At 54.2% G+C, this 18,834-nt stretch overlaps 3 protein-coding genes across 3 annotated transcripts; 1 reads left to right on the top strand and 2 right to left on the bottom strand.

The window, feature by feature from the left end:
- Positions 1–86: 86 nt before the first annotated feature.
- MPI (mannose phosphate isomerase) lies at positions 87–4,001 on the top strand. Its single transcript, XM_042804288.1, has 8 exons — positions 87–492; positions 794–921; positions 1,237–1,437; positions 1,522–1,663; positions 1,874–2,056; positions 2,181–2,354; positions 2,525–2,733; positions 3,203–4,001. Exons 1-8 carry the CDS (start codon positions 477–479, stop codon positions 3,419–3,421), a joined length of 1,272 nt encoding a protein of 423 aa, XP_042660222.1. The 5' UTR covers positions 87–476; the 3' UTR covers positions 3,422–4,001.
- Positions 4,002–5,432: 1,431 nt separating this feature from the next.
- FAM219B (family with sequence similarity 219 member B) lies at positions 5,433–9,494 on the bottom strand. Its single transcript, XM_042804289.1, has 6 exons — positions 9,393–9,494; positions 7,417–7,519; positions 7,002–7,092; positions 6,519–6,596; positions 6,192–6,240; positions 5,433–5,636 (listed from the first exon to the last, which is right to left on the bottom strand). The coding sequence occupies exons 1-6, from the start codon at positions 9,492–9,494 to the stop codon at positions 5,478–5,480; spliced, it is 582 nt and encodes a 193-aa protein (XP_042660223.1). The 3' UTR covers positions 5,433–5,477.
- Positions 9,495–10,113: 619 nt separating this feature from the next.
- LOC104355835 (cytochrome c oxidase subunit 5A, mitochondrial) lies at positions 10,114–18,262 on the bottom strand. The gene is made up of 5 exons (XM_042804337.1): positions 18,123–18,262; positions 14,332–14,448; positions 13,118–13,239; positions 11,608–11,730; positions 10,114–10,276 (listed from the first exon to the last, which is right to left on the bottom strand). The coding sequence occupies exons 1-4, from the start codon at positions 18,205–18,207 to the stop codon at positions 11,617–11,619; spliced, it is 438 nt and encodes a 145-aa protein (XP_042660271.1). The 5' UTR covers positions 18,208–18,262; the 3' UTR covers positions 10,114–10,276; positions 11,608–11,616.
- Between the last annotated feature and the right edge of the window lie 572 nt (positions 18,263–18,834).

Raw genomic sequence — 18,834 nt, 5'->3', positions numbered from 1 at the left:
TTGGACAGCGGTTAACCCTATAGGCGGGGCCGCGCGCTATAGGGGCGTGGGGGGGGGGTTCGGGCACACACACACACACGTATACTCGTATAGAGGGACCTATGGGGCGGGCAAAGGCGGGGCAGGCTCTGCAAGGGGCGTTCCTATAGCGCCCACAGCCCCTCCCCTATAGCTCAGCCCCTATAGGAGAGCCCCTATAGCGCCCCCCCCCCCCCCCAAATCCTCCTATAAACCCCGCAGAGGTTCCTGGGGAGCAGGCGCCGCCGGGCGGGCAACCCCCACCCCGCGCGCTCCCCCCTCTGGCCGCTCTCTAGGGCGCTATAGGGTGCGCATAGGGCGCTATAGGGTGCGCATAGGGCGCTATAGGGTGCGCATAGGGCGCTGCCCCGCCCAGCCCCGGCCGGGGGAGGCGGTGCCGGTGCCGGTGCCGCCGCGGGACTACGGCTCCCGGCCTGCCCTGCCGTGCCGGCCCAGCCATGGCGGAGATCCGCGGTGAGCAGGGCCCGGGGGATTGGTGGTGGTGGGGGGGTGACAGGCCACCCCCCCTGGGGGGACCCCGGGCCCGCAGGCTGTCCCCAGTGGGGTGGGATCCCCGCCCCGTGGGGATGGGGACCCTCGGGTGGGCAGGTCACCCCCCTGCCAAAGCTGTCGCTTCCCAACCTGCCCTGGCCCCCAGCCACCCCACACCTGAGGGCGTAGGGCTGCCTGCCGCACCACCGGGGTGCCCGGGTGAGTTTGGGGGGGTTATTTCTGCCCCTCTTCTCCCCCATAATGTCTGGCTTCCCTCCCGCAGTGTTCCCCCTCTCCTGTGCCGTGCAGAGCTACGCCTGGGGGAAGGTGGGGCTGGAGAGCGAGGTGGCCAAACTGGTGGCCAGCAGCGACCCCCTGGTCCAGATCCAGCCCAGCCAGCCCTACGCAGAGGTGAGAGCCCGGCCATGCGTCCGTCCCGTCTGTGCATCCATCCCAACCAGCTACAGCTCTCGCCGTCCCGGGTCCAGCCGGCTCAGGGAGGGATGCGGGTGCCCTGCCTGTCCCCGGTCCCCTATAGCCCCGGGGGGCTGCGGGGCTGCCCAGGGCGGGAGGAGAGGAGAAGCCCGGCATGACTCAGCCCCCGAAGGAGCTGCCTTGGCCCGAATCGATTGCCTCCGGGGCCAAGCAGCCTCGAGAAAAGCCCAAGTCATCCCCGTTGGCTGCCCGGCTCAGGGGTCCGCCTGTCTGTCTGTCTGTCTCCCGCAGCTCTGGATGGGCACGCACCCCCGGGGTGACGCCATCATCCTGGATAACCGCATCCCCCAAAAGACCCTGGGCCAGTGGATCGCCGACAACCCCGCCTGCCTGGGGGCGAAGGTGAAGGACGCCTTCCAGGGTCACCTGCCCTTCCTCTTCAAGGTGTTGTCGGTCAACACTGCCCTCTCCATCCAGGCGCACCCCAACAAGGTAGGGAGAGCCCCAGGGGGGGCAGCCCCGGCCGGACCCCCTGTCCCTGGGGACGTCACCCAGCTCCTCTGCCTCCCTCTCCAGGAGCTGGCGGCGAAGCTGCACGCCCAATTCCCCGAGCACTACCCTGATGCCAACCACAAGCCCGAAATGGCCATCGCTCTCACCCCCTTCGAGGGCTTGTGCGGCTTTCGGCCGGTGGAGGAGATCGTCGCCTTCCTCCAGAGTAAGGACAGCGAGGGAGGGAGGGAGGGAGGGAGGGAGGGAGGGAGGGAGGGAGGGAGCGAGGTCAGACCCCCGTGCCACCTTCCCTCCCCTGCGCTGGGTTCGGCGTGGGGACGGTGGCTGGGCTGCCTCAAGGTGGGGTGGGGGGGGTGCGGGGTCCCCCCCGTGGTGGCAGCCACTGGGGGTGACTGGGACTTGGCCACCCCGGCAGACGTCCCCGAGCTGCGGGCGCTGATCGGGGAGGTGGCGGCGGAGCAGCTGGAGCGCAGCGGGAGCGACGACCCCCGCGGCGTCTCGGCCGCCCTCCGCGTCTGCTTCACCCGCCTGATGAAGAGCGAGAAGAAGTTCTTCGTCGACCAGCTGAACATGCTGGTGAAGAGGATCTCCCAGGAAGGTGGGTCGTCTCTGCTCGCCGTGGCCCCCCAGAATGGTTGGGGGGGGCTGTGTTTAGGGGAGGGGACAGGGCGCCCCTGCCCCAGCTCCCTCCCCAGCGTTGCGCCTGGTCTCTGCCCACGCAGCGGCAGAAGGGAAGGACACGTCGGGGAGCAACGGGGACCTGCTGCTGCGGCTGCACTCCCAGTACCCGGGAGACATCGGCTGCTTCACCATTTATTTCCTCAACCTGGTGAGGCTGGAGCCAGGGGAAGCCATGTTCCTGGGAGCCAACGAGCCCCACGCCTACCTGCATGGAGGTGAGCACTGTGCTGGGCTTTCCTAACCCAGGACCCCGCAAGGACTGTCCCCCCAGGGTGGCCACGGTCAGCTGCACAACCTTGGACACCCCCCCCCCACACACCTCCCAGTGCCCCAGGACATGTGGGAGGGCTGGGGGGGGGCTGACAGTGCTGCCCCATCCCCGCAGACTGCGTGGAGTGCATGGCGTGCTCGGATAACACGGTACGCGCTGGGCTCACCCCCAAATTCATCGACGTCCTCACCTTGTGCGAGATGCTCAACTACACGCCGGCACCCAGCAGCTCCAAGATCTTCCCGGCGGCGCAGAGCCAGCTCGACCCCAGCATCTACCTCTACGACCCGCCTGTGCCAGACTTTGCCATCATGAGGATAGAGGTGAGCGGCGGCAGGTCCGCTTTGGGGACACGGAGTCGGGGGGACACCAGCTTCCTCCCGTCTCGGCTGTGCCCTCAGGAGGACATCTCGGTGTTGGCTGGGGTTTTCTTGGCGTGGGTTTGCTCGCCCTTGTAGCCGGTGCCCCAGCGAGGATGGAGGGGTGTTTGGGGATGCTTGTGTCACCCCCAGGCAGCACTGCTGGCTTTTCTCCCTTGCCTGTTCCCCCTGCCTAGAGCTCACTCACCTCCTCCAGCAGATCCGGGCAGAGGGAGGACCAGGAGGAGGTCTCGTGGGGGCAGCTTGAGTGTCCTCAGTTAAGCCAAGGTCCCTGGGTTTGGGTTGCTGGAAGCACAGGGTGGCCTGGGCACAGCAAAGGCTGCAGCAGGGTGGGAATGGGGATGACCCCCTTCCACCTCTCCAAAGAGAAGAAAAGCTGGGGGAGGCTCAAGCTGTGGTGATTGCATTGCAGATCCCCCCCTCCATCAAGCTGTACCTCGTCTCCGCCGTGGACTCTGCCAGCATCTTGCTGGTGATCCAAGGGATGGCCGTGGGCACCTCCACAGCCGCAGCCTCGGAAATGACTCTGCGTCGTGGCTCTGTGCTCTTCATCTCCGCTAACGAGAGTATCTCCCTCCACCTCTCCTCGCCGGATGGGATGCTGCTCTTCCGAGCCTGCTGCCTGCTCTGAGCAGGACCCAGGACGCTTCCCTGCCATCACTCCACATTTGAGTAGATAGAAACTGGCCTGGGCAAAGTCATCTCGCTTGGAAGTTTCCCTGCCATCTATTAAACCCCAAAAACCAGCCCACACCCAATGTATAGAAAGAGCAATTCCACAAATCGACTCCCTGGATGTGGCACAGAGCAGAGCAGGCAGAGGAAGAGCATCTCCTCTCGCAGCTTGTTAGCCACGTCCCTGTAGCATCATCCCCCCTGGCTGCTGCCAGTACCATATGGCAACTCCTGTTATTATTTTTTTTTCCCCCTTCCTTCTCACCGAGAAGCAGCAGGGAAGCCTGAGGTCTGCACCTCAGGTCTCGAGCATCTCTGCCCGGCTCCTAGGAGCTGCTGCTCCCTCCTGTGAATGTGATCCTGAGGCTTTCTGCTGCTCCTGGGAGCCTGGCGGGCTCTTCCCGAGCCTGGCTGCTGGCAGGCAGTCCTCTGAGCCGTGTCACCCCTTTCCCAGCTGTAAAGGGGGGGCTGCCTGGGGTGGGTGACGGAGCTGAAGGGCTTCCAGTGCTGTGAATAAAGTGATGACTTTGTCCTCAGCGTGGTGTAGGGAGCAGAAGGAGGATGGGGAGAAGCTCTGGTGTTTGCAGGGCACGAGGAGTGGAGGAGGCTGGGGGCAGCTCCGGCATCCCCCCCCCCAGCACCGGCTGCGACCTTCCCCACATCGCCCCGTGGCAGCATCAGCCCGGGTGACACGGCAGCTCCAAACAGGACACCGGGGTAAAATGCGATCAGGGAAACCAAATCGCTCTGAAATTGCACTGGGGTCAGGAGCCCTCCCGAGCAGGGCTGCTGGGGGGAGCAGGGCTCAGCCCCCTGCCACAGCACCAACACACCCTCTGAGTAACGAGATTCAGTTTATTGAGTGCTCCCTTTAACAATACAAAAAAAAAAAAAAAAAAACAAACAAAACAAAACACACCACCCCAAAACAACAGTTCAGGGCTCTAGACATAAATATTTAAATAAGGTTTCTTTATAAGGAGCGGATTGTCCTTTATGTAGTAGAGCAGGACCATGATTTAAGGCAGCTTTTACGGTTCACAGCAGGTAGACTTCCCCCCAGCCACCCCAAATCTGCACCCAAAAGGAGCTGTGCAGAGCTGGCACAGGGGGTCTGGGCTGCCCCTCGCCTGCACCAAAGCAGCTTTGGGGAGAACTGGAACAAGCCATGAGCTCCCGACCCAGAACGGGTCCCTTGAGCGGCAGAAAGCAGGGAGGTCCCAGCCCCAGCAGCAGCTGCTGGTGGATATGACAAATGCAGACACTTAAAGCTCAGCAGCCTGCCCCAATCCGCTCCATTGGGTTCCCCCCATCTTGCCCACTGGAGCTGCAATCTTTGGTGCAGATCAGCCCAGGCTTTGGGAGGAGGGAACCCGGCAGCAATTAATTGCAAGCAGCATGAGATAGGTAAATGAAGCAGCTCTCTGCCAGCCTGTGCTGACCCCAGCCTCGCTGGCTTGGCCTCAGCCAGCCAGGGAGGAGGGGTGATTAAAGCAAAAATAAATAAAAAAGGGGTCTCGGGGCTTGCCAGCCCGGTCCCACACCACGGCAGTCCGACCCCACCGTCAACCACCTCTTCATTAGGGAGGGCTGGGAAAGGCAACCCGTGTCCAGGGCCAGGTCCTAATCCTTGACGTGGCCAATTAAAGGAGGAAAAGAGGAGGTCAGGCAAACCCAAGAGCATTTGCTGCTGCACCTCCCAATTCCCTCCCTTTACATCCCCACGGAGGTGTCCGGGCTCTGCCCCTCCTCCCTCCCCACCCCAGCCAGGCGACAGGTCCCATCCGGGCCACTTAAACGTCACCTTGCCACCTCTCCCTGATATTGCTGAGTGTAAGGAAAAGTCCTTTGGAGTTGGTTGGTTGGTGCTGCTCACCACGAGCGGCATCGCAGCGTCATTCAGTCCTTGTGTCACCATCCCAGTGTGGGACACGGACACCAACAGCCATCCCACAGGACAAAGAAAGTGCTGGGTTTTGACCTGTTTTTGCACGGCCCCGGCCAAGCAGCGTCTACTGGATCACACAGGAGAGATTTTCTCCGAAACAACAGGGGCAAGAAGAGGAGGTGATGGGTTTTGGGGGGATGAGATCCAGATCTTCATCGTCAGGGACCTCGTCAAGGTGGTACCCGTCCTGCAGCAGCTGCCGACTCAGGTCCTGGTTCACCTGCTGGTGGGGGCACAAAGGAGGCAGAGCTGGTTAAAATTAGTCCCACTTTAGATAAAATTTATGTCCCAGGGCTTGCAAAGGGTAGGCCTGTGAGCAAGAAGGGCATCGTGTCCTCCCTCCAACGGCTTTGCATGGTGAGAAGCAGCACAGCCAGAGCGGAGAAGATGAAGGCAAAAGTCCATGGAGCTTTTCCTGGGCTGCAGCACCCCAACACACACCCCGTGCATCCCAAAACACCCCGTAGGCTGCGACACCCTTGGATGATGGAGCTCTTCAGCTGCCCTGCTGCAGGGTCTGGGGGTAGCCAACGCTTCAAGTACAAAAGGTGAAGCAGTGACAGCCAGCTGGGGCCTGCAAAAGGGGCCTTTATGCGTGGCTTAAATGTATCAGGCCGCAGAGGCAGCAGTTTGCAAAGCAGAGCTCTGCAGGAGGGACACACACATACACACCCCATAGGGTGATGCTTCGTCCCAGCCCCTATACAGACCCCGAGGTGTAACAGGGCCAAGGGGACCCGCGGGGACCGCGCCGTCAGGGTCAAACCTCTGGACTTGCCTCAGCTGAGGAATATCCTGAGGAACATCTGGATCCCAGCTCCCCGTCACTAAGAGAAGAAGGAAAAAGTCACAGCCAGCTGAGAAGCGGTGTGTTTGCTCGGGATGCAGACAAGGGAATCTCGGGGAGGGGAAAAGGGGAGCCGGCAGTGTAACCCCAAGGGATCTGTTAAATCTGGGACAACGGGAGCGTTTGGCTGCTAAGAGGTGCCCAGTGCAGTTGAGGGATGCTCTACAAGTAACAATGAAAATCAATCCCCCCAAAAGCCAGCTCTGAGCCTGCAACACTCCCCACCCCAAAATCCTGGGATATTCATCCGGTCCCCACCTGTCCGAATCGAGGGAGACCAGGTTTTCATCCGCCGTCTGGCTGAGCGCTGTGTAGCCCTTGTTAAACTTCACCGACCTGCCGGAAAGCAGAGGAGCAAGCCCGTGACATGGATTTTGATGTGAAAATGCAGCCACAGAACTGGCCGGGGCAGGAATCCCCGTCCTGAACGTCCCTTCCCACCCAGGCATCATCCAGAGCCACCACCAGCTAAGAATGAACTCCACCTAACCTCTAGGCAACCCGATTAAATCCTTAACACCAAACCACCCCAAACCAAAGAGAAGCAGCAGCGTGGCCCTTCTCAGAGCAACTCCTAACTTTTGCAGGAAAAGCGCTATCTTTTATTACATTGGATGCTTGCGGGCCACAACAGAACCAGCAGATTAAGGTCCCAGGCTCAGTTTTTAAATCCTCCGAGTTCCCCACTCACCCCAAGGCATGTGAAAATACATCTCGGGGAAAAGAAAAACGAGATCAGACCTTTTAGCCGCCGGCTTCAGCTGGTGTGGCGCGGGTCCCCCCAGCAGCCCCTGCCTTCGCAGCGCTGCCTTCGCCATCTCGCGCTGCCTCTCTGAAAGCCAAGCACAGGGGCAGAGCTAGAAATACCCAACCACTCCTCCAGGGTCTTTTCTGGGGAGGGGCTGGGGAGGGGGAGGCACTGCAGGTCAGTCCTAAGGAGAGCATGGGGGCGCTGCAGTGCTTTCCATAGGCAGCATCTATGGGGTTTTATGTTGTTGTTTTTTTTTTTTTTTTTTTTTAATGCAAGGTTTTTTTATTATTATTTTATCCCACCAAGGGATAAAAAGGCTTTTGGTCACTCCCGCCCTGGGCATGAGGCACGGGTGCCTCCCCAAATCCTGGGAGAGTCCCTGGGACGACACTGAGCATCACTTACGGAGCTTGGTGTGAATGGAGGGAGGCTTGCTCATGATGTACGGTCCCCTTTTCTCCACCGCATCTGTCGCCTTGTTCAGCCTCTTGGTTTCAGCCCAAATCAGCTAAAAAAAGGGAAAGAACATTCAGTAGCATCTCTTTGTGGGGATGAAGTAAACTGGAGTCATCTCAGAGCATCTGGCCATTCTTGGGATTCAACATCAGCGGGGAAATCTGCCACCACGTCGGCTGGGGAGAGCTGGGAGGGGACGGCTCCTCCTCCCCAGCCCTGTGCTGCGGCCGAAGGAGAGAGGTAAAAGGAAACAGCAGATCTATTAGCAGCTGAAAGGATTATTTGGGAATGGTGAGGCTAAATTAAAAGTGCACGTGGTGACCAGCAGTTTCTTTGCAAGGTTAACTCCAATAATACGTGGGACAAGATGCGAGGGAGGAGATTTAACTGGCAGGTTCGTCAAATAAAATATAAGGCTTTATTTTAATTTCTGCACAGGTTTTGAACCCTTCAAGCTTCTCCCCATGCAATAATAAAACTACATAATTAAACCACAAATAGTGTCATATAATCAGGTTGGAGGGTCAGGGCTTTAAGGAAAAGCCTTCCCTGTCTGTAAGGCTTTTATGGTCAAGGAGAGCTAGCACTACTAAATGACAGCGGGCAGAAAAAATGTTCTACAAATATTAATGAAGAAAACAGAGGAAAAATCAGAAAACGGGCAGGGAGAGTCAGTGCAGGAGGGATGGGGAATTAGAAGATGCAGTTAATGAAGAATCAACACAGAGGACCTGGGGTGGTGATCAGAGAGCATGAGCAGGATTAGCCTCAGTGCTTAAACCAGAATTAGCAGGGCAGAGCCTTACAGCGGGAACGACTCTGTGTGCAGGGAGCTGGGGCTGCCCGCGCCAGCGGGATTAACCGGGCAGGCAGCAAACTTCTGCCTGCACCCCTCTATCCCTCTGTACGTGCTACATCCCCCCCATACAGCCCCCCTGCACATGCCCCACTTCTGCACCGCCCCTACCCTACACCGTGCCTCCGCGTGTGTACCCCCGCACAGCCAAATGCTCTACCCCTACATCGCTCCTTTGTGCATATGCCCCAGCCCTAGGCAGCCCCCCACACATACCCCAGCCCTATATCACCTATACACATCCCCCATACTGCCCCCCACACATACCCCAGCCCTATATCACCTATACACATCCCCTATACTGCCACTCACACACACCCCAGCCCTATATCACCTATACACATCCCCTATACTGCCACTCACACACACCCCAGCCCTATACCATCTATACACATAGCCCATATTGACCCCCACACATACCCCAGCCCAATACCACCTATACATATACTCCATACTGCCCCCCACACATACCCCAGCCCTATATTACCTATACATATAGCCCATACAGCCCCCCACACATACCCCAGCCCTATATCACCTATGCACACACCCCATACCACCCCACGCACATACCCCCAGCCCTATACCCACGATACACGTACTCTATACCGCCCCCACGCACATACCCCAGCCCAATACCGCCTATACACATACCCCATACTGCCCCCCCACATACCCCAGCCCTATACTACCTATACACATACCCCATACTGCCCCCCCCACATACCCCAGCGCTATACTACCTATGCACACACCCCATACCACCCCACGCACATACCCCAGCCCTATACCCACGATACACGTACTCTATACCACCCCCACGCACATACCCCAGCCCTATACCGCCTATACACATACCCCATACTGCCACCCCCATATCCCAGCCCTATACCACCTATACACATACCCCATACCACCCCCATGCACATACCCCAGCCCTATACCCACGATGCACACACCCCCACACTGTCCCCTATGGATGTACCGCGGGCCTATACCCTCCATGCACGCACCCCCGCCCCGTATCCCCCACGCAAACACCCCGTAGCGCCCCCGGCCCCGCACGCACCCCCGGTGCCCGCCGCCCGCCGGGTCTGCTCGCAGCGGGACCGGCACCGGCACCGGGACCGGTACCGGCCTCGGCCCCGGCTCCGCCGCCGCCCGTCGCCATGGCCGCCCGCCGCCCCGCCCCCGCGCCATACGCCAATGGCAGCGCTCGGCGGCGGGGCGCAGCCAATGGGAGGCGGGCAGGTGGTGCGCCCCTCCGCCGCGCATGCGCAGCGAGACAGCGCGACGTCCGACCCCGCCCGCCTCCTGCTGTGCAGCATGGAACCCTGTCCCTGCTCCAATTTCCTGAAAATTTTTCCTTTTTCCCCCCCACTTGTTTTGCCAAAACACCCCCTTGTGCTGGAACCGAGGTGGCAAACAGGCTCTCCAGAGCAGCCTCTCTCCTGGAAGATGCCCAGCCCTGCCAACAGCAGCCTCCCACCCACCTCAGCTGCTTCGTTACACCCCAACTTCGTCACAGGGAGATGAGTCCTCAGAGGGCAGAGAGTTTTGAAGTCCTCCTCCTCCTCCTCCTCCCCCAAAGCTGTGTGCACAGGAAGGGCACCATGCCCTCCAGACAGGTCCTTACCTTTCCCTTCCCGAAGGTGGGGCTAGCAGCCACAGACACACACTTTGCCAAGCAAATTTATCAGCTCTCGCACCTATGGGAGAGCACCTTTACAGTTTATTTTTGCTTTTATGGGGAAAAGGAAGAAACAATCACACAAGCCACTGCTACCACATCAGTCAAACCAGTTTTTCCTTTATTAGGTCCAACTTCACATCACATATATTGTGACTCAATAAAGGAAGAAGCTCTTTCAAATAAGCTCATATTTTAACATTTGTGTCTTCAGGCGACTGTGTACAATCAGGTAGCATCAGTAAAATGCTTGAGTAATGCACCTGGAACAGAACAGAAAAGCCATTAAAGAAGCAACCCAGTATCTCCACAGAGTTTCCACAGGGTCTCAAATGATTTATTTCCACTGCTCCCTTTTACGCTCAAAGCCCAGTTTAATCATACTTGGCCCCCAAATGCAGTTACTGTGTTCCCAGCACAGCTGTCTCAGCACCCCCTTGCACCAAAACATCGTATCCCGGAGCAAGGAGAAGGGCAGGGCCTTAAAGATCCAGAATTAAGTACTATTTGCAGCCTGACACCCGATAACTCTATTCTAAGTACAGTATTTTAAAAAAAGAGTATGACACTGGCCATCTCCTGAAGAAACTGAGTTAACAGCCTGCCCTTACATAACTTCACTTCCAATACGATTTTTATTTAGGGCTTAATTTTAGTCTGGGATTAGAGCACATTAGGTCTTGCCTATACTTAACAACAGATCCTCATTAATCAGAGAAGCCGCTGTTCAGTAACAACACCTTCGTATGTTGCAGCTGATGCAAGAGGCTGGTATTTAAGACGGAGATCTAAATGTCACTGTTATCGTTGTTTTCAAGTTTAGAAAGTACTCAGAAGTTCAGCTCAAAGAAGCCAGCGTAACATGTGGCTTTGAGACTCAAGGCCACTGCAATCAGGATGAAATACTACGTGCACTGCTCCTGAAATTATCTGTTGAGGCTAAAGGATATTTTGTGCACAGATTGGTTAAGCTCTGGCTGTGCTACAGCTGATCTGTTTATTCTGTAAGCAAGGGGCCCTCCAAAGTAGTGTTTAATTACAGAATAAGATGCTATTTTAAGCGTAACACGAAGAAACTTCAGTGTTGTTGGGTGACTACCATCAGTGGGGCCCATTTTCTAGTTTAAGCTAGTAATTAGTGTCTCTCAGTTTTTTAAATTGGCTAGACTGTGACAGTAAAGTGAAAATTTGTGCATTTCCAGTGAAAACAATCCTGCCATTCGCTAAAAATGTTTCTGGGGGACAAGCTGATGAGAAGCAAAGGTCGGGATGCTGACAGCAAAGTGCTGCAATACCCATTGTCTTGGCAACTGCTATCTAGAAATTTCTGGGAGGTTGGGTATGGTTGCCAACCACCCTTATCCCTTCTCAACTAAACGCACTGTTCTTCTTCTAAGCCTTCTTTGAAAAGGGTTAGTACCTTTTCAAGGAGACCTGTAGTTATAGAGGTATTTGGAGAATCACATTACAAGCTGGAACTTCACAGCATTTCACAGACCCGTGAAGGCAAGGAAGAGGACTCTGTCTTTGCCAGGAGTGTTTTAGGGTAGAGGAGTCCCATGCCAAGAGTCTCAGAAGCAATGGCAGCCCTTACCGATAAGGTTTATGCTTTGTCCAGGCCCAGTTCCTCTGGAGTGGAGATTCCCAGTTCACTCAAAGTTGGTCTAAGTTCCTGGATAACGTAAGGATAGATTTCCTTGTGAGGTCCTGCCTTGTCCTAAATGAAAAGGGATGATGTTATTTCAACAGCAAGCTCTTGTCGAGGTCCACCGCACACCGCTCAGGTTTGCAATCAGATATATGTCTGCAGAAGGGTCCGTGGTCTGATCCACCTACTGCTCACGAGGATAAGTCCTGCAGGACAGGAGAGCACGGCCCAGCTCTGCCTGGGCATCGAGTAAAAAAGGCTCATGTACAGCTATACTGGAAAGTCTTCCCACCAATCAACCGTGGCTGCAAAGCACCCCAGAATGCTCAACTCCCCTTTACGGATTTGCAGATTATTCCTAACACTTGACACCCTTCCCTCACTTAACATCAGGCTGATGTGACCCGTGACGTGTGTGTGTCACTACCCAAAACTAAAGGCCAAGCTACGCTCCTTCAACAAGGGATGCTTTGCAAACCAGCCCAAAGACCACTTAGACCTTAGGAAACGCAATGAAAATATTTTTCTTGTTTTACTGCTTGGATATAAAAGTCAGCTTTTGGGCAGACCTGGGAGAAAATTTAACTTGCTTGGAAATCAGGGGAAAAACATCAGCCCCTGAGTAATCTTTAGGTGGAGCTCCAGGAAGAGCATATACTTGTCCCCAAGTTCTAATAAAGTGAGTTGTCCTCGAGATGGTGGGGAAAAAAAAAAAAAAAAAAAAAAAAAAGAGATAAGGAAAACATACAAAGACTCTTCAATTGGTCTTATATCTCTAAAACCCCTGAAAGTTTCAGCTCTACAGAAGAATGAAAAAAGCAGAAATGGCAAATTGAGAAGCAACTAACTGTGGAGTAAATTTTGAAGCAAGTGTATTTGACTGCTAGCAGCAAAGACCTCCAGGTCAGTCCTCACTCGTGGCAAAAAACAGTTGGAAGAGCACTGCTGCTGGCTTCTACGACTAGAACAGAACTCCTGCCTCCATCCCCACCCACTTAACACTGTGTTAAGTGAAGACTGGACTCAGGTTTCAAGGTGTGCTGGTTTATGTTTTTTCAAGGCTATGCAGCTTCCTGAGTTACTCTTCCAGCCGGCTCAGTATTCAGTCCTTTAAGAAGCCAATAAGCTGCCTCCACTTGAGATATTTCTAGTAATGCTTCCTTAAAAAAAAGGGAAGAAAATTCCTTGAAGACTTTCCCACCAGAGTCAGCATCAGGAAAGAAAAATAGGAACGTAAGAATGTTATACTTGAAGCTGTGCTGTTCAGACCTCGTACCTCAAAACAATTATTTCAAGCCACCGAGCATGTGGCTCATAATGAAGCTATTGGTTCTGGCAGCAGGAAATAGCGGTTTCCCTTTGCACCACTAGCAGTAAGCCAAGAAAAACCCTTCCACTGCTGGGTTCTCAGCAATGCCAGCACAGCAGTTACACCTTAGGCAGCCATTCCACTCACCTTTACAACTTCTAAGATGCGGACAGCACTGGCAAAGTCATTTAACCGTCTGCATGCCCTCAGAGCTGCATCGATGATTTTTGGTTCCGGAACCAGGTCATAACCCACAAGCGTGTTTATACCTGTGAATATAAGGAAACACCAAGAGGGACTTGGCATCAGCTCGTTGTGCTATCAAAAAGAAGCTGCCGAGCATTTTTTTGCTCCACACCTCACAAAAGAATTAAGTATTACCACACTACCAGTCGCCATTAGAAGCTGATTACAATTTTCACTGCTATTTTGAGGACACACACACAGCACCATGGGTTTTCTTTTACTCTTCTCCCTCTCACTGTTGCTTACTACTGTAAATGTTAAGATTTTACATGGACTTTACAAAATCCCAGTGGTACAGTTTCATCCATGCTCCCAAAAGTAGTCAGTGTCTGTACCACAGCACATCAGTCATGGAATCATTAAGAAATCCAAATTACTTAATTCCTACAGGTGTAATGGAACAAGAACTCCAGCTGCTGTCTACTCCTTTCCAAGAGAAGATCCCAATACCTAATTATCCAGGTGATGCTGGAATGATCCCTCTGGCTGTTACACAAACACATTTTTAAGCCCTAATTAGAGTAGTTTAATAGGAGGCTGGCAACTCCACAGCAAATAACAACTGCAGACAACTGAACAGCCTACAATAAGTTATGGCTAAGCCATTAAGTCAAAGTCCAAAGAAAAAAAATGTGTGTGGTTATACACTAAGCAACAGCTGAGTTCAAATACACTTTCCTTAATGCAAAACTTTTTCTCCCTCCCACCCAGGTGTTAAAACGTGTATTTTGGGGCACTAAAACTTACAAAGCCCGGACACCCACTGCCTTGTACCCCCACCCTCCCTCATTCTGCATGCTGTGGTTCCTCCCAACCCACCTATTTGGTTGGTGAGGTGCCATCACCTGCTGCAACAGGCTCAGTGCTGAGCAAACAGCAGCACACAAACCGCAGGCACACGTGGAGCAGCCAGATAACTCAGAACAAATAAGGCTCACATAGTGCCTTGCCCTGACTGGGTATTTACAGGATCGCTTCTCCTACACCAGCTCCCAGTTTTCTCTACTTCCACTCTCCAATAGCAAAGTAAAAATAAGTTGTTATTTCTGGTCACAAAACTATTACAAAGCAGTTATATTTACTCCGTGTTACTCTTCCCTTTTCACTCAACATACCTTTCCTGAGCTCCCAGGCATCAATATCTGGCTTGTTGAAATACGTCACCCAGCGAGCATCAAATTCTTCGTCTGATTCTTGTGACCCATGGGAGTAGCAGCGGGCATGCAGTACAGCTGAATGCAAAAAGAAAGGAAGAGATTTTGAGCAAAGAGAACATAACTGTACTTTATCCCTGACCAAGAGACCAAAAGCCATAAAAAAATATATTTCACTCATTACGGTCAGTCAGGATAAGCACTGGATGAATATAGCTCATTAAAAATCAGTTGTTTGTTTTGTGGCAAAGTGTATACTTTGTGTTCTGCATCAGACTTCCAAAGTGTACCCAGATCCTCTGGTCAGAGCGAGATTATTTAATGAGGGGGAAATGCAAGAGAAAAACAATTCTGTATAACCAGTCCTTAGGAGAAGTATTCAGAGATGCATGTTTCTGTACGATACAGGAATTTTCCCTCTTCCCAAAGCCAAACAAGCCAGAGAAACATAACCAACATGTACTTCATCAACTTCCAAAGTAGCACAGTCATTCTGTTCCCCATATTCAACCCTTCTCAAAAACACAGGACTTGCCCATGCAGTGAGTTTAGCTACGTGAATCTGGTTTTCAGTGTCATTCCTCCCAGAAATAAGCCCCTATACCCTTAGTCATACTGCTATCCACTTAAGATGAATATGCTGGTTAATTCCGGAGTAACTTCCTACTCCTGAAATTGCTCCATAACCAATTTTGTAATCCAGGAAAAGCAGATTTCCCAACCAACGGACTGACTTTGATCGATGACTCAACAGCAACAAGCTGCAGATCTTCTATTCTACCATGAGTTCAGAGCTGATGAAGGCTGGTTTTGAAGTGATTTTAGGAATCTGCACAAAATGACCTGAGCCCAACTATAAAGGCTCTCAAAAGAAAAGAGACAAGAGCCATTTTTTTCCAACAGACTACTGAAGGACAAAAAACCCACCACTGTCTCTGTGTCTATCCAAGATGAAACTCCTGGACCTAAAGGTTGTAATTGCATTAATATTTGATAATTAATAAAGCACTAAAGTGGACTGGTAGTCCAATGGACAAATAAGGCTGATGTGACTGTGAACTCATTTCTTCCCTCATCTCTATCACAAATTGCATTTTTTTTTTTTTTTTTTTTTTTGGGTCTTGTCTTTTTTTAACCCAGAAAGGCTGCAACAGTTTTCCAAAAGGAACCAAAACCTAGGGTACAGCCAGCTCCACCCGCATCAGAGCTGTACTGGGTCCTCTCTGCAAAGCCTGAGCACCCTGCAAGCTGCCTTGCCGCCAGAACACAAGCCTGCCTAGAGGCTGCTTCCTTTCCCCGCTGATAATTTCAGTCCACTAGTATTTGCAGAGAGGTCATACACCAGATATGACCTTGCAAGTTTGAAGCTCTGCTTCAGGGGAAGTCAGATATAGCTAGTCACTTTTTCTTTCTTAACCTAGCATGAACCACTCATACTCATGCTGACCAACAATGAAGTTTTATTTAAAAGAAGAAAGTCCCAAACTGGGTTGTGTTTTTGCATCGTGCACAGATATACTTTGAAGATCATAGTGAACAGCATACCGCAAAGCAGCTTCCTGGTTCTATGTACAATATACTGGAACAAACCACAATTTCAAGGAGTATCTTTAGTCTCATTAAATATCAGCCCAATCAGAATGCAATCCAGATTTTTAAGAAAATGTAACATGGTCCAACATTTCAGCTGCAGTTCTGGTCTGCAACATCTACCTAGTTATGTAGATAAATGAAAAGGAAAAGTAAAAGTAAATGACAGATCAAGCCAGAATGAAGGTGCTCTTTTGCTGTTCTGTGGGAAGACTCCCCATCCTCTCCCCAGCTCCAAAACAGACCTTTGGCCCTGCTTTCTCCAATAAATCACACGCACAGCTGAGCTCAGAGTAAGAGCACTCCTCTGTAAATGCTCCTGCATGCAGGCAGGGAGTGAGAGGATACTGCTGAAAAGCCCTCAGATGCTGCCTGTTTTGGGGAGAATGTTTTTTTTTCCCTAAACACAAAGCAAATACTACAAAGAAACAGCAAATCTCAGTTTGAGAAAAGCCTTGAAGTTCTCAAATGCCATCATTAAATCAAAAAAACTAAAGTCTTTTTTCACTGAGCCCTGAACAAAACCATTCCCTTTAGTCTTACACAAACAAACAACTTGGTTAGACTAAAAGGATCCTGAAGAAAAATAAAAAAGACCACAAGCACTTAAACTGTGGATGCATTTTTCAGTTGCTGCCACGTTTCTTCACCACCCTTTGTTTTCTATACTAACGCTTGCAACTAGAGACTGGAGACCAGACTCTCAGAGCCAGGCGGCAAAGCAGAAGCGCTGCAGGAGCTGGGTGCCTCTCAGCTTTTCAGCAGGGTCCATCAAGGTCACGGTCACACACACACACACAAAGCGTGTGAGACAGTCAAACCACGCCAACCCATCCGTGTGGGGATTCCCAACCAAAGGAAGAAGCAAAGGGCAAGTATGTTTGCAGAGACATGTTTTCAAGAGACCTCAACAAGCTTCGCAAGTCTGAGAAGCCTAAAATCACCTAATACTACACAAACGTGTGTAAAAGTGCTGGAATTTGTCAGCTTTCCCTCTTAATGAGCACAGAAGAAAAACATGCATCCAGAGGAGCAATAATTTACTGAAAAAGGCGAGGCTGGAAACAAGAAGCCCGGGGGTGCATGTGCATTACATACAGAAGATTTTGCAGCATTATATAACGTAAACCTAAACCGACGGGCGCACGAGGCGAACCCAACACGTTCGATTTGCCGAAACACAACCCCCTCTGAGGCCACCAGCAGAGGCGAATCGGGTCAGAAGTGTTAAGCGGGACGTTTGTAATACAAGACCTTGGAAAAGCAGAACATGGAGCCCGCTCGTTAGCCAGGGCGTGGAGAAGCGAGGGCCAGAGCTGCCAGGGTTCAGGAGGGGTACAAAAGCACTGTGAGAGAGGAATTTTAATGGATTTAAATGAAAAACAAACAAACAAACAAACAGGGGTTTAAGAAGTATCCAAGAAATCCCAGCATGCATACTGAACAACCAGCATCCATTACTTTTTTTTTTCAAATGCTGCAGTACACTCCCTAGAGCAACTGTTTAATGGACAGATGCTACAGGAGAGGCACGGAGGTGTCTGAGCATTCTACCCACGGTCGCTGTTTGTTAATTAGTTATTAATTGCGCTGCACAGGCACTGCCTTCTTTGCAGTCTCAGCGTTCTAGCTTTGGTTCCCCGGTCAGCCTTCAGACGCGTGGCTGCTTTTCTTCCTCTTCCTAACAGGTCTTGGGGCGTTAATAACGAAGGAGAAGGAGAGGTGGGCAGGCGCTGGAGCGGGGCCGGGGGGGGATCGGTGCCGCCGGGGCCGCAGCCCGGTTGCCCGGCGGCGGAGGTCACCGCCAACCTCCCTCAATGTCACCTTCACGGGAGGCCCGGGGAGAGCGCCGCCGCCGCCACCACAGCCCCGGAGGGGCCCGACCGCCCGCTGGAGGCGGCGGGGCCGGTAACGGCGGTGGGGGGGGGGGGGGGGGTGTGGTGTGGGGGTGCCACCGGGAGCGGGGCAGCGGCAGGGCCCGGCGGAGGCGGCGCGCACTAGGCCCGCAGGCGCGGCCTGCCCTCGAGTGAGGCCGGCGGGTCACTGCAAGGACACGGCCGGGCCCCGGGGCCGAGCAGAACCGGGGGGGGGGGGGGTGGGGGGGGGTGGGAATCGGGGCAGGGCGGCGGCGAACGGGAAGGACGCGGCCGCTCGCTGCTCACCTGCGGGGCCGGCGGGCCGGCGGGCGGCGGCGCGGAGGCCGGAGACGGCGCAGCGGCGGAGGAGCGCGGCGGCGGCGGGCAGCATGGCGGCGGGGGGGGAGGGAGGCGGCGGCGGCGGCACGGGGGGGGGCGCGCGCCGCGGGCTGCTGGCACCGGGTACGGCGGCGCGGCGGGGACACGCCGCGTGACGGCGGGAAGGGCCGCAAGGGGGCGGGGCGTGGCGCGCGCCCCGCCCCGCGAAGGGCGCTGCCGGCCGCCATTTTGTGGCGGGGACGGAGGGCGGGGGGTGTGGGGGGGGGGGGGGGGGGGGGGTGAGGGCCGTGGCTGTGTAACGCTTCTCCGCTTCTCCTCAAAAGCCGTCGCGGCGGCTGTGAGGGGGCGGATTGAGGGGTGGGGCGGTGCTTGTTCTGCCGCCGGTGGCCCCGGTAACCGAGCTGAGGCAAGCATGGCACCGGCGCGGCCCTTCCCGCTCCCGGCTCGCGATGGCTGTGGGCTGCCAACTCTGGCAAGGGGGGCTCGCCCTGAGCTCTTCCCGGTGAGGGGGAAATGGGGCGCAGCCTGCCCCTGGCCGCAGCATCCAGCAGCTCCCCAAGGCTTCCTGGAGCAGCCTCCGTCACATCTTGATCCCCACACCTGGGAGGCCTTGACGGCAGCGGGCTGCCCTCAGCCTCCATCACCCCATCCGGCAGGAGGGTAGGCCTGGCCCAGCCAC

This window comes from Tyto alba, unplaced genomic scaffold, assembly GCF_018691265.1.
Source record: "Tyto alba isolate M040663 unplaced genomic scaffold, T.alba_DEE_v4.0 Super-Scaffold_41, whole genome shotgun sequence".
Classification (NCBI taxonomy): Eukaryota; Metazoa; Chordata; class Aves; order Strigiformes; family Tytonidae; genus Tyto; species Tyto alba.
This window is presented reverse-complemented; position numbering and strand designations above follow the sequence as displayed.

Bases quoted from the DNA above. Each gene is read 5' to 3' on its own strand.
- MPI (XM_042804288.1), top strand. The intron at 1,664-1,873 runs GTAAGGACAGCG...CCACCCCGGCAG, and splicing joins GATCGTCGCCTTCCTCCAGA to ACGTCCCCGAGCTGCGGGCG. The intron at 2,355-2,524 runs GTGAGCACTGTG...CCATCCCCGCAG, and splicing joins CCACGCCTACCTGCATGGAG to ACTGCGTGGAGTGCATGGCG.
- FAM219B (XM_042804289.1), bottom strand. From the start codon at position 9,494: ATGGCGACGGGCGGCGGCGGAGCCGGGGCCGAGGCCGGTACCGGTCCC. The intron at 7,520-9,392 runs GTGCGTGCGGGG...CCCTTTTTTTAG, and splicing joins GCGGGCGGCGGGCACCGGGG to CTGATTTGGGCTGAAACCAA. The intron at 6,241-6,518 runs GTGGGGACCGGA...TTCTTCTCTTAG, and splicing joins GTCTCCCTCGATTCGGACAG to TGACGGGGAGCTGGGATCCA.
- LOC104355835 (XM_042804337.1), bottom strand. From the start codon at position 18,207: ATGCTGCCCGCCGCCGCCGCGCTCCTCCGCCGCTGCGCCGTCTCCGGC. The intron at 14,449-18,122 runs GTGAGCAGCGAG...TTTTGCATTCAG, and splicing joins CCGGCCCGCCGGCCCCGCAG to CTGTACTGCATGCCCGCTGC. The intron at 13,240-14,331 runs GTATGTTGAGTG...TTATATTCACAG, and splicing joins TGCCTGGGAGCTCAGGAAAG to GTATAAACACGCTTGTGGGT.